The sequence below is a fragment of the Mastomys coucha genome, unplaced genomic scaffold (genome assembly GCF_008632895.1).
Source record: "Mastomys coucha isolate ucsf_1 unplaced genomic scaffold, UCSF_Mcou_1 pScaffold22, whole genome shotgun sequence".
Lineage (NCBI taxonomy): Eukaryota > Metazoa > Chordata > Mammalia > Rodentia > Muridae > Mastomys > Mastomys coucha.
The window spans coordinates 143,850,144-143,871,956 of record NW_022196905.1 but is presented as its reverse complement, the minus strand read 5'-3'; the positions used below and the strand labels follow the sequence as shown (position 1 = coordinate 143,871,956).

At 46.0% G+C, this 21,813-nt stretch overlaps 1 protein-coding gene across 1 annotated transcript in view; it reads right to left on the bottom strand.

The window, feature by feature from the left end:
• The window catches only part of Medag (mesenteric estrogen dependent adipogenesis), a 20,638-nt gene extending 11,198 nt beyond the window's left edge, over positions 1-9,440 (bottom strand). Inside the window, exon 1 of the mRNA XM_031338804.1 lies at positions 8,940-9,440. Within this exon, the coding sequence (XP_031194664.1) occupies positions 8,940-9,217 (278 nt within the window). The 5' untranslated portion in view covers positions 9,218-9,440. The remainder of the gene's footprint in view (positions 1-8,939) is intronic.
• Positions 9,441-21,813: the final 12,373 nt, after the last annotated feature.

The following is a 21,813-nucleotide window of genomic DNA, read 5'->3' as shown; positions in this document are numbered from 1 at the left end:
CCCCCCCTCTCTCTCTCTCTGCTTCCTTCACCTCAGGATATAAAGCTCTCAGCTACTGCTTCAGTGCTATGCATGTCTGCTTCCCACCATGATGATGACGGCTAACCCTCTGAAACTGTAAGTAAGCCCCCAACTAAATGCTTCCTTTTACAAGAGTTGCCTTGGTCATGGTGTCTCTTCACAGAGGTAGAACCAAGACAAAGGAGACGGTTCATTTCCTAGCTGTCCCAGCCTTAGGGTTGGTGTGGGTGTAGGCAGCCTGATGCTACCCAGCACGTGAAGGACACCTTGGCCATGGTCCTTCTTAAATTTGAGCTGGTTCTGAGTGGGCCCAGATGAAGCATCTGCAGGGAGCGAATGGGCCAGCTGAGCTGTAGCAGGGGCTGCCTTTTACCACACTGGAGAGACTCATCCATCTGTGCTCAGACAGCTCCAGATGTTTGTTATCTGGTATTCCTTCTGTGCTTGACAGCAACACCACAGCCTTGGAAATCAGCTGGCTTCCACAAGAGTGTGGCCACTCAGTTGTCTGGAGTCCCTTGCCTGTTTACATCCCACATCTCCCACAGACAGGGGACAGGTGTGGCTTAAATGTCCAGGAGAGGGTGTCTACCCCGAGGCACAGAAGAACAGCTTCTTCTTGTCTATCTTCAATAAGATTTCCTAGAAATCTTATTGGATTGTCAGACCAGATTTGGAGAGTCATTGAAATTAGAGCCCCAGCAAACCCCTGATCTGTTTCTTGCTTTCTGTTTCACTGTGTGTGTGTGTGTGTGTGTGTGTGTGTGTGTGTGTGTAGCACATGGGACCCACCCACTCATTTAACACATCTTTCCCAGGGCAATTCCTTCCCCCCCCCCCCATCCACAGCCTGCAGGCTGCTCTCTGGAGGAAGTACCTAGTGTTTGTGTGCAATGGAGCTCCCAAAGTAGCCATTTCACACTCTCCCCTGATGATGCGAGATCATGGCATTTCCTTCCCCTTGTAAGATTAATGAACATCTGACTGGAGACGTCGCTGAGTTTGCCATCAGCAAATTGTCTTCCAACAAACCCACATCACAAGTAAAAAAGATAGAGTCATTAAGTCAAAAACAATCACTGGGGAGAACAAGTGGCCCCTTAGAATTCCATGGAAGGCCTTCTGCAGCACCATAGTGCTTGGAGCTCCTTGGCTGGATGGAATCAGGGAAGAGACATCAAGAAGTCACACACTGAGTCTTGGTGTGAACTACACATGATCACACACTTTACAGTGTGAGTTGAGGGGAACTGAACAGTAAAAGCAGGTGCAACGTAACTTCCCTGCCTCTGATGAGTCGGAGGTCACTTAAAGGGCCATCCATCCTGGAGATGTGCAAACACTGCACATCAGAAAGTTTTGACAGCATCATTTATAGAAAAGAGAAATTCTGTTTATCTAACCTGGTCACAAATAAGAACCACAGGGGTCACTTCCTATCCATTCAGAAGATGCTGAAGTCATTCAATGGCACCACATCTGTACACATCTGTACACTAGACATTGGCACTGAAATACTAGAAGTTAAATTCTGGCAAAAAAAAATAATAAATCTGCAGCCAGAATACTCAGGACATGGGATGTGGCACGTTCTAGGTTCCCACTGGAAGGAGCATGACAAGCAACCACAACCTCTGGATCTCAATGGTGCACTGTTTAAAATGTACAATTTACTAAAATTTAGAGCTTTCAGTTTAGCATTTTTGACTGACGTTAACCATAATTAAATGAAGGGAAGCCAGACTGAGTGAAGGATACAATTCTAATTCATTAATTCCTCCGTTCCCAGCTCCCAGTTACTCTCCCTTTGTCAAACACCTCAAAATTCCAAAGAAATAAGTAAGTGTGGGTGTTTATTTGAAATTTATTATTATAAAAATTTGAATACAAAAATCATTACAATTCAAAAAGATCAGGGGTCTCTTCATTCAGCTCCATGGTGCCTCAGTATCTAACACTGCATTGATGCTTTTACTTCAGGGTGTCCTACTAGATGGCATTAGAGACCAGTTATTCTGGATTGGTAATGAAAATATCACCTCTCTGCACTGAGTACTTAGTATATTTGCTAAAGTTATCATAGGGGAGGGTAAAATGTAAAAGACTTTAAGGTTACTTTTATGTAGCAAGTCCTTTTAACTCCCAGTCCTTCATTTTACCCTGTCCCCCAATTTACTTTTAGGCTATAACATTCTAAGCCTGGACTCAGAACAAGGATCAGAGGGCAGGACAATGTCAAAGAAAGCAGTGTTTCAAAATAAGATATAATTCTTGTCTATGCTTAGTGATGTGTGAACTCCATTTCAGAACCAAAATGCACTGTGACCCTGAGCCACAGCTAACCTTGGACCTGGGCCATAGCTCTCTGTGACTCACTGAGAGGTAGATTTTGATTATACAAAGATGAGGAGAATACCTTTGCCTCCCAGAGCTACACAGTGCATTTGAGAGCCAGATAAAACACACAGATTTCAACCTGCAACAGAAGAGATAGAGGTCCTTCTTGCTTAGGGTGTGGTTCCTAGACCAATAGCATCAGCATACCTCATTTAAATACGGAACTCAAGCCCCTGGCCAGTTTCATCCAACCAGATCTGTGTTTTATCAAGAACCCCGGGAACTTGCATGTTAAGCTGTCAACAGTTTGAGAAACACCCGTGTGTTAAAGTAACTTATATTCTCCTGTAGTAATTGTCGTCTCTGAGACTTACTGCCTCTGTTCACTAACCTAGGCCTAGTTCTAGAAGCTTCTAGCCTTCATACAATCTTATCTAGGCATAGAAGTTTTTTTTTTTTTTTTTTTTTTTTTTAAGACTTACTGCTGAGTAAGCAGTTCAGCTCAGCTGTTCTGGCTCAAACTCCTCTCCAAGCTAACTGGTTCAACCTGGCTTCTCTCTCAGCCTCTGACTTATTTTGTCTTCATCCGTGTCTAGCTTGTTTGCTCTTCAACCTGTCTCTGTAAAACTCTCCTGGTAAGACTGTCTCCTCCTCCTTCTCTTCCTCCTCCTCCTCCTCTTCTTCCTCCTCCTCTTCCTCCTCCTTTCCTCTTCCCCCTCTGTCTTAGTCAGGGTTTCTATTCCTGCACAAACATCATGACTAAGAAGCATGTTGGGGAGGAAAGGGTTTATTTGGCTTACTTCCACATTGCTGTTGACCACCAGAGGAAGTCAGGACTGGAACTCAAGCAGGTCAGGAAGCAGGAGCTGATGCAGAGGCCATGGAGGGATGTTCCTTGCTGGCTTGCCTCCCCTGGCTTGCTCAGCCTGCTCTCTTATAGAACCCAAGACTTCCAGCCCAGGGATGGCACCACTCACAAGGGGCCCTACCCCTTGATCACTAATTGAGAAGATGCCCCACAGCTGGATCTCATGGAGGCACTTCCCCAACTGAAACTCCCTTCTCTGTGATAACTCCAGCCTGTGTCAAGTTGACACACAAACCACCCAGTAACCCTCCCTCCTCCCCCCCACTCCATCTCTGCACTCCCCTTCAAGTAGCTTCTCTTTCCTTCCCCTTCTTGTGAGAGTTGGGCATATCCTATTCTGCTAAATTTTTCTCTGATTAGTCACTTTGTCTGCTACTCAATTAGAGGTCACTTTCAAACATAGCTGCTTCCTTCTAACAACTAAGTTTTCCGGCACTGTTTGGGATTCAAGGTACCACCATGCCTGGACCTAAACTTTTCTTTATCTGAAACTTGCTCATACCAGGCTGGCCTTGAACTCAGAGATCTGCTTGCCTCTGTCTCCTGGAATTAAAAGTGTATGTACAACCCAGCAGGTTCACACAGACCTAGAAGGTCTTTTGATGTGACCTCTTGGTAGAGCAGTCATGTTCTGAATTAAAACCTAAACCTGTGGAAAAGGGTGCTCCACTGTTCAGGTTTAAAAGCTGGGCTATCATTCACACATAGAGCCATCAGGGGAGAAACACGTTCTCCATATTCACAGGTTCAAGCGCTGCTGTTTTACATCTTGAGTACCTAAATAAAGGAGAACAAGGACCAGGAAGTAGTCACCTACTAGGAGAGGAGGCAGGTATGGGTAAGAGACTGTTCTGTCACACCAAACACACACAGGGAGGTTGACAAGGAGTAAGAAGGCTGCAGTAACTGGCGGGGGGGGGGGGGGGGGGGAGGCAGGATGGGTGGTTGGATGTCAGAAGGTAGACAGCCATTCAATGGTGACCAGGTATGTATGCTGAGACTAGTAAGCAGGCAGAGTGTGGCTTAAAATCAGAGCGAGGCTCTGCGGGAACAAAGCTAGGAAAGGAGCACTTGGACTATGATCTCTCAGGCTATTTAACTTTGCTCACACTCATTTTCATCGCCAGGAAAAGAGGCTAGCAGCTTCCCACAAGAGGGTGACTGGATCAAATAAAGTACAAAGGAGGCTTATGGGGCTACTAAGTAACAATACAAAGACAAACACCTGACAAGTGTCAATACCTGCCAAGATTTGTTTCTTCGGGACTTCATCAATTTAAATTCAGATATAGCAATGTTTTAAGACTGGGGTGACTTTTAAAAATAGGTTTTATTTTTAATTATGGGTGTGTGTGTTTCTGTGGGTGAGTTTGTGCATGTACATGCAGTGTCCACAGAGGCCAGAAGGGGGCGCCAGATACCCAGGAGCTGGAGTTTACAGGCAGTTGTGAGCTACCTGACTTAGATGCTGGGAATAAAACTCCAGTCCTCTCGCTAAGCCATCCCCATTTTGTTTTATTTTACACTGTGTTTATTATTCTCATGTCATTATTATTCTCAGCCATGGAAACTGAGTTATACAGAAGGTAAGGAAATGTCCCAGGGTTGCTCCACTGATAGAGTGCAGAACTGGCCACTCAGTCTCACACACACTTCCTCTAGACTGGATCCCACCCAGATCAAAATTCAGTGTGTCCTGGAGAAGGGTTCTGCTGGGTTGTACGTCTGAGTCAGGAGGAAGAGGAGGGGTCTCAAGACAGAGCCCAAACTAGCAGAGCAGAGACCTGCAAGCTGCCACTGGAAAGCAGCAACCCTGCGGGGACTGGCAGACAGCTGGCACGCCTCACTGTAGAGTGGCAGGCCTTTACCCATACATAATTCCCGAGCATCCTACCCCACAAGGCCCCCTGGGGAGGGTATGGTTGTTGCTTATCTCCCAGTTAGTTGGCTGTAGATGGAGTAGGTTCTATCACTTCCTTTAAAATCTCTGTACTTTTTGTTTGTTTGTTTGGTTGGTTGGTTTTGTTTTGTTTTGTTTGTTTGTTTTTCAAGACAGGGTTTCTCTGTGTAGCCCTGGCTATCCTGGAGCTCACTTTGTAGACCAGGCTAGCCTCGAACTCAGAAATCTGCTTGCCTCTGCCTCCCAAGTGCTAGGATTAAAGGCGTGTGCCACCGCCGCCTGGCAATCTCTGTACTTTTTAAAGGCTGTTTTATATTCAATGTGAACGATGGATAGAACCCCAGTTATTTATTGGGGGCTTCTGGACCTGTGAGAAGCTGCCACTGGCCATTGGAAGGCAGAGCCACTACCTGTTTGAGGCATAGTCAGACAATGCTCCTTAGAAACCACAGCTCAGCTGATTCCCCAAGTCTTCGTAGGTTCATTACTAATCCTCATTTTAAAGGATCGTAAAAATAAGCAACAGTGGTGCTTCAAAGTGCTTAAGAACCTGCTTTTGTAATCCCTAACTGGGATTTACATAGATGCCCTCCCACAGCTTAGATGGGAATGTGGTGGCTGGGGGGTAAGGGGAAGATGAGAAACTCACCAGGGTCCATCACCTCTGGACTCTGACTCCTGACAAATGTGGAGCTTGTACTGTGGACAAGCAGACACTGCAGATGCCTGACACAGTGAAGCCAGGCTGCTCCTCCACACCTGTTGCCTAGGTTTGAGGAAAACCATCTGGAGCCCTGTGCCGGGGATGTTCAAAATGGGTGCCTCCTATGCCATAGAAGCAATAATATCAAACTGGAGGCATGGATGGGTGGATGGACAGACAGATGGATGACAGACAGACAGATAAGACTTAGCTTTGGTACATATTTTGATAGAAGCAGTGCATGCTATAGAGACAGATAAACAGGAAATAGTTCAGAAACCTTGAATCCACTTGGTCTGGGAAATACACACTTCCTCATCTAATATTGCGCTCAGCCACTTGAGAGCCTCACCTGCAAACTATGCTCACACACCAGAACAATGCACCTAGCAACCTGTTACAACCTAGGATACTCCCATGCATGCAGCTGCTTGCACCCCCCCCCCAACACACACACATACTTAGAACAGAAAAACACCCCCTCCCATTTAACGACCATTAAACTTAAAATCTATTCAATTATACTCCAGTCGGGCCAATCAGGAGGGGGAGGGGGAGGACACTCTAGCTTGAACTTGTCTCGGGTACATTCACAATAAGGCAAACTGTGCCCTCTAAAAATGAGAGGATGCTCTAATGTCCACCTTATGCTTGTGCACTGTCAACACAGTTGGGATGATTAAAACCAGACTCTACATGGAAACGGGTGCACGCAGTGAGCAACAGTTTACAGAATCCAAGCCGACCAAACAGACCCACCCAAATTATGCGCCTTCTCCCTCAGCTCCTCCTTTCTTTCAACCAAATAAAGAAGCCTCAGGCAATATGGGACTTGAATACCTTCGCTCCAGTAGCCCTCTGTCACTCTTAACAGTAGATTCCTGTCTAATTTGTACTATTGTTTTGCCTTGAGTAAAATTGTCCTTGGGCTGGAGACAGCTCATCATAACCCTCTGTAACTCCACCTCCAGGAGTTACAGATCTGATGCCTCTGGCAGCCGCCCACATCCGTACTCACTTGTTCACGCACCCGCATTCAGGTATACACACCTACACACAATGAAAAATATAGTAAAAAAAAAAAAAGAATTTTCAAAAAATAATAAAGTTTTCCTGCTACTTTGCAACCATATATATGTGTGTGTGTGTGTGTGTGTGTGTGTGTATTCACATATTCTTTTTACCCCCCAAGAATCTGGAAACATCCAGTCAGATCTGTGCCACTGGTAATGCTATCTCCAAAGTCAAATGCCACTGGATCCATCCATCTTGCAGAACAGAGCAGAAGGATCTCTATGTGGCTGAGTTCAGAGTGCTTCCACATGCCAGGAGTGCCCCAGCCCTCCACCTTAGAAAGCACTCTCCAGTCAGACTCAGCTCCCTCCCAGCCACTCTTTAGGCTGCCCACACTGTGATAAAAGCTGCCTCCTACCGTGGCATGCCCCCTGCAAGAAGACACATTGCTAATTCCACTGTGCAAGTCTTTCTCAGTGGAGCCTTTGCATCTCCGAGGTATGAAAGCCTTCGTGTGATGGTGTGCGTGAGGAGAAGAAGCCAGTGTGTACAGAATTGCATTGCTTCCTGGTCTGTGTCACCCACTCTTATGACTACACTCTAACTCACCCAGGAACTGCTGCTAGTTTTCATTTACTTACATAAAGATGTTTGAAGAAAAAAAAATTAATGACAAGCCTCAAATCTATTCTAAAATTTCCATTATCATATGCTAAGATTAGGGGCTCTGATTCTATCAAACACCTTACCTCTGGCTTCAGCTCACTGGGGAACATTGTACTCCATCCTCTGGGGGAGGGGTGGAGGGAGAAGGAGAGGGAGAGAGCGAGGTGAGACAGAGAGAGAAAGAGAGAGAGAGAGAGAGAGAGAGAGAGAGAGAGAGAGAACACGAGTGCAGCTACATCAACCCAGATGTGCCTTCCTTATTCATTTCAAATGGGTTCTCTCACTGAACTGGGAGCTTATCAGTTTAGTGACCAGTTAATGACCAGCAAGCCCCCCCATGATTGTCCTGTCCCTATGCCCCTAGTACACAGAGAGACATTTTTACGTGGGAGCTAGGAATCCAAACTCAAGTCCTCTCACTTCTGGCACTGAACCATCTCTTAGCTCTTTCCACTGCTCCCCTCTTACTATTTCCCTAGGGAATGTTTTTTTGTTTTGTTTTGTTTTGTTTTTTTGTTTGTTTTTTTTTTTGGACATTCAAAACCTGCATGCAGTTGGAAGAAAGCACGGGAAAAGTCTAGCCCTTTGACTCCACCCTAGCCCGGTGCTAAATACATCATATCTTCACATCTGGCCAGCTGCAGATCCCTCAGACTCCAGACTCACTTGGTTCCGGGGCACTGAGCACCCTACTGTACATGGATGAGGGCCGTGTACACTGTTCCTCCAGGGTGACTTGGCCAATCCAGCATAGATGGTCCTCCATGTGCCACTGAGATCAAAGTCTGCTTCCACATCCTTGCCAGCTTCAAGCCTACCAAGGAGTGTCTGAGTTTCCTTGGCCACGATAGTTCCTAAGGACCACTAGATAAAGGCCGGGGCGGGGGGCTGTCTCACAGTGTTCTGCAGCAAACCTTTGCCCTTAATTCTGCCCAAGCTCTCTATTCAATGAAGAGACAACACAGCTCTGGTCTGGCCTTCTGGGGGCTATTTTCTTCTTCACTATGGTTGCTTGGTTTAAGAAACACCAAGAGAGTAATTACTCCAGGAAAATGAACTTTCTGCATGCTTCAGCCGAATAAAGTTATTCACGCTCAAAACTAAAGCTAGGTGTGAGGACTCACATCCAATATCTCCTAGGAGGGTTGTGCCTGCACACTGAGCTCATCAGGCCTAGTTTAAAGGGCAAAATGGAAAAAATCGCCTCCAGCTAGGCTTTTTGGGTGGGGCTGAGTCTGTTTCCCACCCGGTCTTCCCTTCATTCTCAGCAAAACGCCCTACTTAGCTGCTTAGGAGCGGGGGAGGGTTCGGACCGGTGGGTGACAGGTAGGATGGCCAGTCTCCATCTCCAGACCCCAAACTCCCAGAGAGGGGGCAGCAGCCAGGTAGAGGATTTGCTCCAGGCTAGAGCGCACAGCGAGGCCACTTACCTCTTGATGTAGCTGCTGAGGCGGTAGAGCTGCCCGTCGAGGCGCACCAGGCCATCCCCGAAGACATTGAAGCCTCCTCGCGGGGCCCCGGCTTCCCCGGGCCCAGGCACCACGAGCTGCTCACCGCGCAGCTGGAAGGCACCAGGCTGTAGGCGGAGCAGCTGCGACAGGGGCAGCAGGGCCAGTTCGCAGTCGCATGTCCACAGGCTACGCAGCTCCCCGGACGAAATGGAGGTCAGGCTGGGTCTGGCCACAGGCTCACATGCTGCAGTGGCCATACTCAGGTTGTGGCTCTGTCCCTTCCTACCCTGAGGGTCGCCAAGTGGGAGGATTAAATCTGTGTTCTGTCCTCGGCTGCCCGGGGCTGCGTGCAGTAGTAGTTCTGGAGCCCTCTTGTCACCCTGAAGGTTGCCCACCCTCGAGGAGCGCTGCAGGCAGGACACCAAAAAAACGGTCCCAGCGCTGCGCAGCCCCTTTTATCAGGCACCAGGCACGCCCCTCCGGCCCCCAGGCAGGACCCCAGATGCTCCTCCACTCCGGCAGAGCAATCAGTGTTTCATAACTTGGCATGCTCCCACCTCGCCTGCTCACAGCCAAGACTAACTTAGTCATCCCACTCGGGTCAGACACTCAAAACGGGCGCAGGGCCCTCCCTGCCTGGTCCACACTGCCTGGTGCAGTATTCTCCTCACGGCAGATGCCCAGGCCTGGCTCAGAGCCTACTAATTTCTCAGGTACTATATAGTGTTCCTGACCACTTCTCCACCTCTGTCAGAGCTCAAGCTGGGAGCTGCATCCGTATCTACATCCTCCATCCCATGCCCATTCTGTCTTCAGCTTCCTCCACCTCCACCTAGATGACCAGGCTTTTCCTACTCTCAGCATTTCCTGGCAAGGGTTCCCACCTAGCATCCTTCCATGAAGGCCTGTCACTTTCCCACAAGGCTTTCCTGCATCCCCTGTGCACTCCCTGACCCTCTTGCTTTCGCTGCCCCTTGACATCTATGTGCTTGGCTTCACGCCGGAAGTCCCTTAGCAGGCCTTCCCAGTGGGCTCAATTCCCTAGTCCCAGAATCTGTTCATTTGCTCAGTTTATAAATATTTGAGTGCTCTAGCTACGTGCTCACACATCTCCCGAGGGATGAAAGGACTATTCCTTTCGATTTAATTAAATGACTATTTCTAGACTATCTAATAGGAGATGAAGAATAAGCTAAGTCCTGAGAATGTGGGTGGATAACTGCAACCCTCTGTTATCATCCAACCTGTAGTCTAACAGAGGAGCAGGCACGTTTTCCAGCAATTGCATTGACTGAGTCTCTGCTCTCGGTAAACCAGTATGAGACTCCAGTCCGTGCCGAGAGTAAAATTTAGAGTCAATATTCAGTTTTTCTCTGAGCGCCTCTATAGCGCCTGGATTTAATCGAGTCAAGCAGAGGCATTTCTGCTACACTTCACTTTTGCCATTTGCTTTTCAATGTTTTAAGTTATTTTTATTTTTTTGTGTATGAATGTTTGCATGTAAGTATGCACACCTCATAACCACGAAACGATCTCTCTAGCACCCTCCACCCCCCTACACACACACACACACACACACACACACACACACACACACGTAGATATTTTGTTCTGCTTGCTTCATTTGATGGTAAAAGCATGTTGTGTTTCAAATGTCATTGTCTTTGTAAACTGTTTTAACCCACTATGCTATTTTCTATCAAAGGAATGCACTCTTCTTTGTCTAGATTTTTCTTTACTGCAACATTAAAATCACTTTGTTTTCTCTTACTATAACACATTGTGACACTTTCCATCTTTTCTGCACTCCCCTCTCAGAAATGGAATTACTGGAATAAGTGACATGAGACGACTATTCAAGGCTCTGGATACCTGTATGTCCTCATTGGCTGTCTGCTGCTATAACAAAATGCTGACCAAAACCAGCTTTGGAGGGAAGGGTTTTATTTGACTTACAAACTACAGACCAGTCCATCATGAAGGGAAGACGAGGCCTGGAGATGGGAACTGAGGCAGGGGCCATGGAGGAACACTGTTCCCAGATTCACATGTATCTACCTTCCTTAAACATCCCAGGACCACCTGCCTAGGGAATTGTACCACCCACTGTGGGCTTGGCCCTTCTACATCAATTAACAACCAAGAATACACCCTCAAAGGTGTACTCACAAGCCAATCAAATAGAGGCAATTCCTCAGCTAAAGTTCCCTCCATGTCAAGTTGACAAAATATAACTATCAACTATGACAGGATGACAGGATATAATTGTTTTCCAAAGGATCTATCTATCTATCTATCTATCTATCTATCTATCTATCTATCTATCTCTCATCAGCTGTGACTTCTCACGGTTTGAGTCTTTAGTACTGGTGAAGCATACCCCACAACTATATGCATTTGAATTGTTTAGGTTATAATTAGGTTCACAATAGAACATCAAGGTTACACTGAAAATCCTGTTTTTAGAAGAGTGGACATGGGGGAGGGGGCCTGTGCTTATGCTTATAATTAAGAGGGGGCAGGCTGAAGATCTTGCCATCTTCATGTGTCCATACTTGGGTAATAGTGATGTCATCAAGGCACAGGGGCGGCCTTTTAGCTTCAGAGCTTTAAATGGTCCTGTTCAGTACCTGTGATGGTCAGCTTTGATTGTCAACTTCACAGAACCTAGAATCACCTGAATGGATAATCTCAATGATGGATTAACTACGTCAGGTTGTATGTGAGTTTGTTTGTGGGGGATTGCTTGATTGTTTTAGTCAATGTGGGAAGATCCATCCCAAACATGGGCAATGTTTCGGATAGCCATAAAGATGAAGAAACATGAAAAAAAAGAAGGTTTTCCTTATTTTATTCATTTAGCTTTCACTCTTGCTGGTGAATCCATCTACACTAAGCTGCTGCTACTGTTGCTGTTTCCTTCCATATAAGAACAATGCTCTTCTAACTTTCAACATGGACTGAAGACCAGCACTCCCCAGGAATTCTCTAGGTCTCTGGCACCAAATTGGAACTACTAAAGCACACTGCTTCATGACCTAAGCAACTACCAGGTGATCCACCATTTTTTTTCACTACTCCACCATATCTTATAAGCCAATATCATAGCTCTTCTTTGTAGCATGGATTCATTCTTTTGGTTCTGTCCCTCAATGCAACCTCGAGTGATACAGAAGCCATAAGTCAGATCCACCAAGCTGTCACAGACCAGTTCACACCACCACTATTCAAGCTGTCACAGACCAGTTCACACCACCACTATCCATGCTCTCACAGGCCAGTTCATGCCACCCTTTTCACACCTAGATTTTTCTGTCAGACCACAAGTGTCTGAGGCTGGTACGATGCTTAGTAAAGTGCCTGCTACACAAGAACAGGGATCTGAGTTCAGATCCCCAACACCTACATAGTATCTGGGCTGGACAAAGGGACACATATCTCTGACCCTAACACTGAGGCTGGGGGAAGACAAGTAGATCTATGGAGCTCATCAGCTAGACAGCCTAGTCAAGTGGATGAGTTCTGGGTTCACTGAGCAATCTTGTCTCATAAAAATAATGTGGAGAGTGATCAAGGGAGATAACCAGCACTAACCTTTGGCCTCCACATACACACGTGTGTGTGCATACATGTGCTCACAACCCTTGTGTACATGCGCACATACCCACAGGAACACAGACACACAGAGAGAAAGAGAGACAGAGAGACAGAAAAGACACACAGAGAGAAATAGACAGAATATCTGTAGTCTTCTGCTGTCTTGTATAAAATGGTTTTAAATATAGCTTTATCCCACCTCCCTTGTTAGTTATTTTTCTCTTCCCCCTAGAAGAGTCATCTAAAAATTCCTTCTCTGCCATCTCACCCCATGACATCATTGAAACTGACCTAAATAAAGTATCAGTGACCTCTGGATTGTTACCCCAGGAAGATATTTTCCTCCTCTGATCTCTCCCAGACCACCCTTGTCCTTGCCATTCCTGCCTCCCTTAACTCCTGAAGAAGCTGTGGGGTAGTCGGTCTGCTTCGTTAGAATTTAACAGACAGCTTGGGATTTGTTAGCTGTGTCAACTAGAATAAGTTTTCTCACCTCTAAAATCTGGTGTGATTTGAGACCAGGGAGTGGCAGGGCAGGAATATAGACAGCCGAGGGCTCAGGCCGTGGTGCTTCCTTACCTGGGTTCAAGGCCGAAGTCAGGTCCCGGGAAACCTGGGCACATCAAACCTGTGTGTCCCAGCCTCTTCATGTACACACTGTGGGGTTTGTAGGCAAAGCATTCTAAGCACTGTCTGTCACACAAGTGTGTGTCTGATGATCTGTGAGTTCAATACCTGACGGCCCACACACTGTATCTGGAAGCCACCACAAGACAGTGCCACCCCGTATCTATGGCTGGTAGTTTTCTCTCAGCTGAGGCCATTTCTTTTTCCTGAGTCTCTGGGTTCTGTCTTAGGCAGCCTCGTCTTTTATGGATGAAGCTGTGCAAACCTGTGCCTCTGCTGACAGCTCTAAGGCTGATGATCCCTAGATGCCTAGTTACAGTCCAGACTGCTTGTCAGGCTCTCAGATAGCCTACACAACTCTACCCAATCTCTCTGTGTGACTTTACACTGGTGACTCCAGAGAATCTTCTTCCTCATGCTGAATCTGCCCCTTTTGCTGCATCCCTAATCCTATGAGGCATTTGCATCACACTTTCTAGAATGCTGAAGGCAGCTAAGACTGCTCCCCTTCACTTCCCCTCTCCGCACTGGCTCTCCTCCACTGCCACCCCACTCAAGACTTCCCCAGTCCTCCTTAGTCCTCTCAAGTCCTCCCCAATCCTCCCCAGTCCTCCTCAATCCTCCCCAGTCCTCCTCAATCCTCCCCAGTCCTCCTCAATCCTTCCCAGTCCTCCTCAGTCCTTTCCAGTCCGCCTCAATCCTCTCCATTCCTCCTCAGTCCTTTTCAGTCCTCCTTAATCCTCCCTAGTCTTCCTCAATCCTCCTCAGTCCTCCCCAGCCCTCCCTAATCCTCCCTAATCCTCTTCAGTTCTCCTTAGTCCTCCCTAGTCCTCCTCAGTTCTCCCCAGTTCTCCTTAGTCTTCTCTAGTCCCCCAGGACATTGGCTGCCTTGGCCTGCTGAATCTGGAATCTACAAAGCACATGCTGACCTCCAGGCTACCTCAACATCACAAGTCCCTGTTACACATTGCTAAGTCCATGCTAGCATCCTGGCCATTCTCACCCCACCCCACCCCCGTCCTAAACTCCCCTAGTTTATGGGCTTCTCATCCTCCCTCCACTATTCTCTCTCTAGCCCTGGCCATGCTCTGTCTACTTTCTCCCTCTGCTCTGAACACTTCCAGATGCCTCTGGCTGTTCTCTCTCTCTCTCTCTCTCTCTCGTAACAAAACAAAAACCCTAACCATATCATGGAGCTGCCATGTTGGCCGACTCTCTACTGTGCCCCCTTGAATACAGTTGTGAAGTGCTTGACTGAAGTGTGGGGAACTGAACTGGGATCCTTTGCAAGAACATTAGGTGTTCTTAACTGTTGAGCTATCTCTCCAGCCCCAAATTACTACTTTTAATTATGTGTGTCGTGGGGAAGAAATGAGTGTGGATTTGTGCATGGGAAGGCAGTGCTGGCAGAGACCAGAAGAGGGCGCTAACTCCTCTGCAACTGGAGTTCCAGATAGCTGTGAACCACCAGACATGGGTGCTGGGAACTGAATTCTGGTCCCCTGCAAGAGAAGCATATGCTCTTAATCCATCTCTCTCTTGTCCAGTTTCTGCTGCTTCATGATGGCTAGACCAGCTAGATCGCTGATTCTCACATACGTGTCATTCATTGGCTTAAGAGTGTAAAACATGACTTGTAACTCCCTAGGAGGTGGAGCTGTTATTCCTGCCGTGGTGCACAAAGGCTATTACTGATGTGTGGCTCTCACCTCAGTTTACAGACCTCTGCTCACCTTTTCATACAATAGACATCCCACACTGCAGGTTAAATTAGGTGAGCCCTTCTTCTCCCAAGGGCCATTGACCTCTGAGGTGCTTGGCTTTATTTAGCCCCTTTCTGGAAATGTTCTCTCTCTCTCATGTGTGTCTCTGTGTGTCTCACTAGAAGAACAGCTCCACCCTATGCCTTTTTTATTCCCGACACACTGTGGCTTCATAAAGATATCCAATTTATTTTCACTGAATGAATGAATAAATAAATGATAAACAGCGCTGTGTCATGGTTATGCATAACATTCTAAAAACAGTGCCTGGCATAAATAAGTACTATTGAGTGTTTGTTAAATAAATGAACAAAACACACGGAGCATGCTTCGGATCATTTTTTCCCCCTGTGGTTATAACTGTCAAAGTCGTGTGAAAGCCAAAGTGGGAACATATGGCGCAATGAAAGCCCAGATTCGCAAAGATGTTTTATGCGAAGAAGTTCACATTCATATTTACCGCACTGACTCCTGACAACTTTAGTCATGACTGAGCCAGAATGGAAAATTCCCTCCTGCCTCCCTCTGAGCTTACCTCATGGGCTCTGGCTGTGAGCTCACTGCTTCTGTTTGCCCGAGTAGCTGCTCCTGCAGGTCCACACGCATTCCTACCCAGGTCAGTAGGCTGATCCTGGTGAGGTCTGCTCCTTGGCACTTTGATTGCATCTTCTTAATTGCTAGCAGGACACTCAGTGCTCTGGGGCAGCGAGGCCAGTGTAGGTCAGGAAACTGGCACATCTGGGAGACTCTGAAAGCAGTCCAGAGGGGATGCAGATGGCTGTTGTGGAAGCCAATAAGAACCAAGTGAGGTGCTGGGATATGCTCAAGTCTACAGAACACTTAGGCATGGCATAGGACTGGCTGCTTCAGGCTGTTGAAGGTGGTCTCCTTGCCTGGCCCTGGGCTGCATGAAGCAGAGGAGCAGTGTCTCCTTCCCTGAAGTGCCTGCTGGAAGAGATCAGCCTCTCTGCTACTGCTTTTACATATTAGAAGCCTAGTCCCAGACCACCAAAGAGGGAAGGATAGAGTCTGGCTTACAGTTCAAGAGGATCAGCCCATTGTAGCCGGGAAGGCATGGATAGCATCAGGCGGCAGGAAGGGAGGCCAGCTGGTCATGTGGCATCAGCAGACAGGAAATAGAGAATGAACACAAAGTGGGCCAGGGTTGTTAAGCCTCACAGCTGGTCCTCATTAACCCACTTTCTCCAATGAGCTCCCCCTCCTAAAGGTTCCACAAGCTTCCCATCTGAGGGCCAAACTTTCAAACACATGAATCTATTGGGGGCACATTTCCCATGCCAACAGCAACAACCTGAAGCAGCCAATATCAAATTATTCATCTTGCCTCGTGTTTACCTTCCCCTCCAAAACCCCAGTAAAACCCTGGCCTCAACTTTCCCCCTACTCCTGCTGCTTCCTGCTTGCTGTCTTCTAGACATGGTCCTACGTGGCCTGCTGTACCTCTCGGGTTTAGGATCTGTGATTATCACAGTTATCTGCTTTCTGCAGCAAGGCCACACATCCTAAACCTCTCCAAACTGTGCCAGGAGCTGAGGACCAAGTGCTCAAACTCCTAAGATGAGGGGAACCATTCCCCATTCAAGCTACTACAAGCTGTATGGCATACTTTGTACATCTGCTGGTTTGGATGTGTCTTCTGTCTTCTTTGATGTCCTCACTAAGCAGACAATTGTTTGAAGGCTCATTCTACACCTCTACTCTGAAAGGAGGAAACAAGCAACCTTTGGATGTGAATTCTCCTTCCCCTTCCCCACCAGGGATCTGTTGCATGTGAGGCTGTGTGTGTTCGGCTTCCTAATTATCTATATATTGCCTGCTATTTTCCTCCTGTTTCGTGGCTTTCCAAAGGCCTTCCTTTCTTTCCATCTTTGGAACAGAATCTGTCTTTCCTTATTCCGAGGCTCTCCTTTGCTGGGTCAAACAGATGTAATTTCTAGCTCACTGTCTTCCTTGGAAGGCTCTGGGAATATTTTTCTTTATGACCATTGCCCCAGAAATGTCAGCTGCAAGTCTCTTCTCCATCCACCAAGTTGTAATAAACTTCCTATTTCTTCCAACCCACTTACGATTTCATGATTACATTGTAAGATGAAATATATTTCAATTATTTTGTCCCTTAAATCTAATCTGTCTTTATACTCTAGACTCAGTGACTCTATAAGCTGAGTATGATCCAAGTTGGCAATGGATATATAAAATAAAACCTATAAGTCTCTTTGTCCTTCCATGATCTTCTCTAAAACAAGAAAACTTAAAATATTCTCTGGGAGTTGGAGAGACGATTTAGCAATTAGAGCACTGACTGCTCTTGCAGAGAACCTTGATTCAATTCCCAGCACCCACAGCATGGCTCTCAACCATCTGTAACTCCAGCTCCAGGGGACCTAACGCCCCCTACTGGCTTCTGCATTAAATGCACACACATGCTGCACGTACAAGCATGCAGGCAAATACTAATACACATAAAGTAAATAAGCCTTAAAATAAATGTCCTCTGTTAAAAATATTGTGTGTAGACAAGTCTTGAAAGTGTCTAGTACAGTAATGTACACAATTATGTCCAAATTCAGCTTTAGAGTGGGAAGGGTAAGACGTAATATATAAGAACTGAGTGTTTCTCGTGACCGCTTGAGAGGTGAGAACGTTCAGTGGGAAGTCTGCTCATTCTGTGGCACTCATGAGCTCACTGAATCTCCTAAATCAAATACCGGAAAGATCTGGGTCATATGGGATAAACATAAGTTTTCAAGAACACTTTATACATTCAATCAACCACAAAATTTATTGTTTTTAATACCATTAGAAAATAAAGCAAAGCCAGGCATGATTGCACATGCCTCTAGTTCCAGCACTCAGGAGGCAGAGGTAGTCAGATCCCTGTGAGTTTAAGGCCAGTCTGGTCTACAAAATAAAGTTCCAGGACGGCCAGGACTACACAGAGAAAATCTATCTTGAAGAAAGGAAGAAGAAGAAGAAGAAGAAGAAGAAGAAGAAGAAGAAGAAGAAGAAGAAGAAGAAGAAGAAGAAGAAGAAGAAGAAGAAGAGGAGGAGGAGGAAGAGGAGGAAGAGGAAGAAAAGGAAGAGGAAGAAGAAGGAGGAGGAGGAGGAGGAGGAAGAGAAAAGGTAGCATTTTTATAACTTAAAAAATTATATCAGACATTTCAGCAGAAACCCTTACATTTCCTAGGTTGTTTTGATTCTTCAAAAATCTATTACCAATTTTGTTATTTTTACACAACAGCTTTGCTTCTATTGCATAATATCTGTGAACTTTTAGTTTCTTTAACCAAAAAGTGCAGATAGAGCTGGAGAAACTCAGCATTTAAGAGCATGTATTCTTCTTACAGAGGACCTGGGGCTGGTTCCCAGCACCCACATGGCAACTCACAATCATCTATATAATCCAGTTCCAGGGGATGCAGTGCTCTCTGCTGGCCTCTGTATGCATATAGTACACGTAAATAGTTACAGACAAACAAAAGGAAAAGGATGGGTAAAGAAAGGTGCTGTGTGCTAAGCTCTACCTCCATGTTCTGCTTAGATGCACGAGTCTTTGCCAGAGAGGGTGTCAGTGAGCACTACAGACTCCTACCATTCTGTCTCAGAACATGAGTTGCTTGGTCCATTGATGTGTGACAAGACTCATATTCCAGGATGACAGAAATCGCCCAAGGGCAAGCATATCCCTAGTTTATGAGAAAAGAGTTAAGAGCTTGTTTTTAAGATGTCTGAATGGGAGCCAAGAACTTACTGAGTAATCCACAGCCATCCTCTCTTCCGTAGTTTGTCCAAGGGCCTGAGGGACATCCGCAGAAGCATGAGCCATTTAGAGACAGTGTCCATAGACGTGTGCTCAGCTGCACCCCTCCTGTTTTCTCAGACGAAAGCTGGTAAGTCTCTGCGAGACACAAAGAGGCAGGCTACATCCTTCCAATGCACCTGTGGTCAAACAGGGGGACATTTATTTTGCTTCTCTGGAATGTGCCATATTTTCCTCCTCTTCCTCTCTCTCTCTCTCTCTCTCTCTCTCTCTCTCTCTCTCTCTCTCTCTCTCTCTCTCTGTACTGGTGATAACACTCCAGGAGACACATTTTAATATATTTTAGCTTCAGCAGGAAATAAGTGTGACAGCGCCTTTTTTAATGAGCCCAAGTTTGTCCTACTTACGTAAAATGAAGAAAATAAATAATACTTTCCACTTCTTACAAGCTTTGCCTTATTCGGATCAAAAGGATCAGCCTTCCAATGAGGAAACCTCAGAGAGATGAAGTAACTTGCCTGAATCGTCAGAGGTCCGATTCAAATCCTGCTTGGTCTCACACTAAAGTTCTTGCCTTTTCCCTTCTTGGGGATAACTCTCCTAAATTTCTTCACCAAAAAATACCCAACATCTATCCCTCTCTGCTTCTTACTCAGGTCAGACAGAAAGGAAATAAACCATCAGTGGGTTGGTTTTGATTTAAATCTTAAAATCATTTCCATCCATCAACCCCACAGATTTAAGTCTTCCAAGTTCCCATTGGGTATTGTACTGGCTGGTTTTGTGTGTCAACTTGACACAAGCTGGAGTTATCACAGAGAAAGGAGCTTCAGGTAAGGAAATGCCTCCATGAGATCCAGCTGTAAGGCATTTTTTCAATCAGTGATCAAGCAGGAAGGGTCCATTGTGGGTGGTGCCATCCCTGGGCTGGTAGTCTTGGGTTCTGTAAGAGAGCAAGCTGAGCAAGCCAGAAGAAGCAAGCCAGTAAGAAACGTCCCTCCATGGCCTCTGCATCAGCTCCTGCTTCCTGACTTGCTTGAGTTCCAGTCCTGACTTCCCTTGATGATCAACAGCTCCTGACTTCCTTTGATGATCAACAGCAACATGGAAGTATAAGCTGAATAAACCCTTTCCTCCCCAACTTGCTTTTTGGTCATGATGTTTGTGCAGGAATAGGAACTCTGACTAACACAGGTAAAAACTCAGTTTCTTGGCCATGTCTTTGCTTGGTTCTGCATTCCATGACTAGGGAAGATATTCAGGCTCCTTTCTGGCTGCTGCTTGGTGTGAACTTGCTTCTCCCCTGAGGTGTCCCTTCTACATCCTCGTGACTCTACAGTCGGATATACCAAATATGCATATTGCCTCTATCTGAGAAGTCTAGACTTTTGATCTATGATAACAGATACCAAAAGAGTAAATTCAGCTCTTAATGTTCCTCCAGAGATATAAAAGGTTGGCCATCTTAATATACTGCTGGGGACTTTGACCTCAATTTAAGAAGAATAAAATTCAATATGTACTAAGCACTGACAACATAAAACGAGCATAAGCTTTCTACCCCAAAGGTAAAGAAGACAGAGACTGTAGGCACATGAAACAGAAAAGGGATGTTTAAACCCAAGGATCCTCCCTAGCAAGTCACTACAGAATTTGAAATATAAATACTCTTTTAACTTTAAAGGTAAGGACGAGGACACTAAAGATATCGACAATTCTCTCTCTCTTACAATCCTCATCCTGGAAATAAAGAACATTGCGTTTTCAGCACTTGGACTCATGCCTCGCCCACAGCAGACAGTTGGTAAATATTTGCTGGGGAAGAAATATGAATGGATAATTGTTGTAATCCATTTCCTGTTGCAGTGACACACTACCACAGGCTGGGTGAGTGTTAAAGGCAAGGGGGTTTATTTTAGCTCTTGGTTCTAGTCCAGGAGTGAGGGGCCTTATCTGGCGGTGATCCTGTTAGCAGGTCTCAGAGCGTCGTGGGGGGTATCACGTGACTTTTACAGCTGCATCCTCAGGACGCCCTATACTTTCCATCATGGCAGCAGATACTGGAAAGAACCCATTTAAAGGAGGAAAGATGAATTTGAGTTCATGGTTTTAGAGGTTTGCATGGATGGTCACTTAGCTTGCGCTCTTCTGGGTCCATGCACGAGTCAAAACAACCTGGCAGGGAGCATGCGCAAAGCAATGCGGCTCACCTCAAGCAGACAGGTAGCAGAGGGAAGGAGGTGTAACAAGAGAAGGCCTTCAAAGGCAGCGCAGTGACGAGCTACCACTTACTAGACCCCGCTTCCTAGATGTACTTATTGGCTAGTCCTCCCATGAGCCAAACCCCTCCCTCTAGTGTCACAGCTGAGGACCAAGCCTCCCACACATGAGCGGTCGGCGGGCAGACAGCATTCTGTGTTCAAACCCTAACACCTGTGAACTGGGTCACCTGCTCATGGGGGGTGGGGGGGCTGCCATCTCTTCCAGGTCCCACCTCTTTCCATCTTTAATACCCCATAATGGTGCTTCAAAGTCTAAAAGCATGAGTTTTAGAGCAGGCAAACTATATTCACACCACAGCAATGATTTAAAATCCCTTCATTTTTGCTACTCTTGCTCCACTCTTTGATTTATTCGTTCAATAAACATGTATTCTATCCAGTTGACAGCCCCCGTAAAATATGCTAGAAATACAACCTTAAGACACATATATTCTTCCTGTCTCTGGGATTTTGTATAGCTTGCTCTGATTAACCATGTTTTCACCCTAAAGCAACACCTTCAGTGTTTTCTTCCAGTTATAATGAGAGGAACAACAGCTTTATATAACCATCCCCATGGAGCTCTTATGAAAAATGAGGCAAAATAATATGATTTTTAAGCTGTTGAATGCCAATGAATCGCCAATAAAGTATGCATATTACATCAATGCATGTTTATTTTTTTAATGTTGGACACATCTAACAGAAGAATATAGGTCAAGTGAGGAACCTTTAGAATAGGAAATATTTACATAATTGACCTAGAAGCTAGATGAATTGGTGCCCTAATTAGCTTAGACTTGCAAGACCAAAGGTTACTTGAG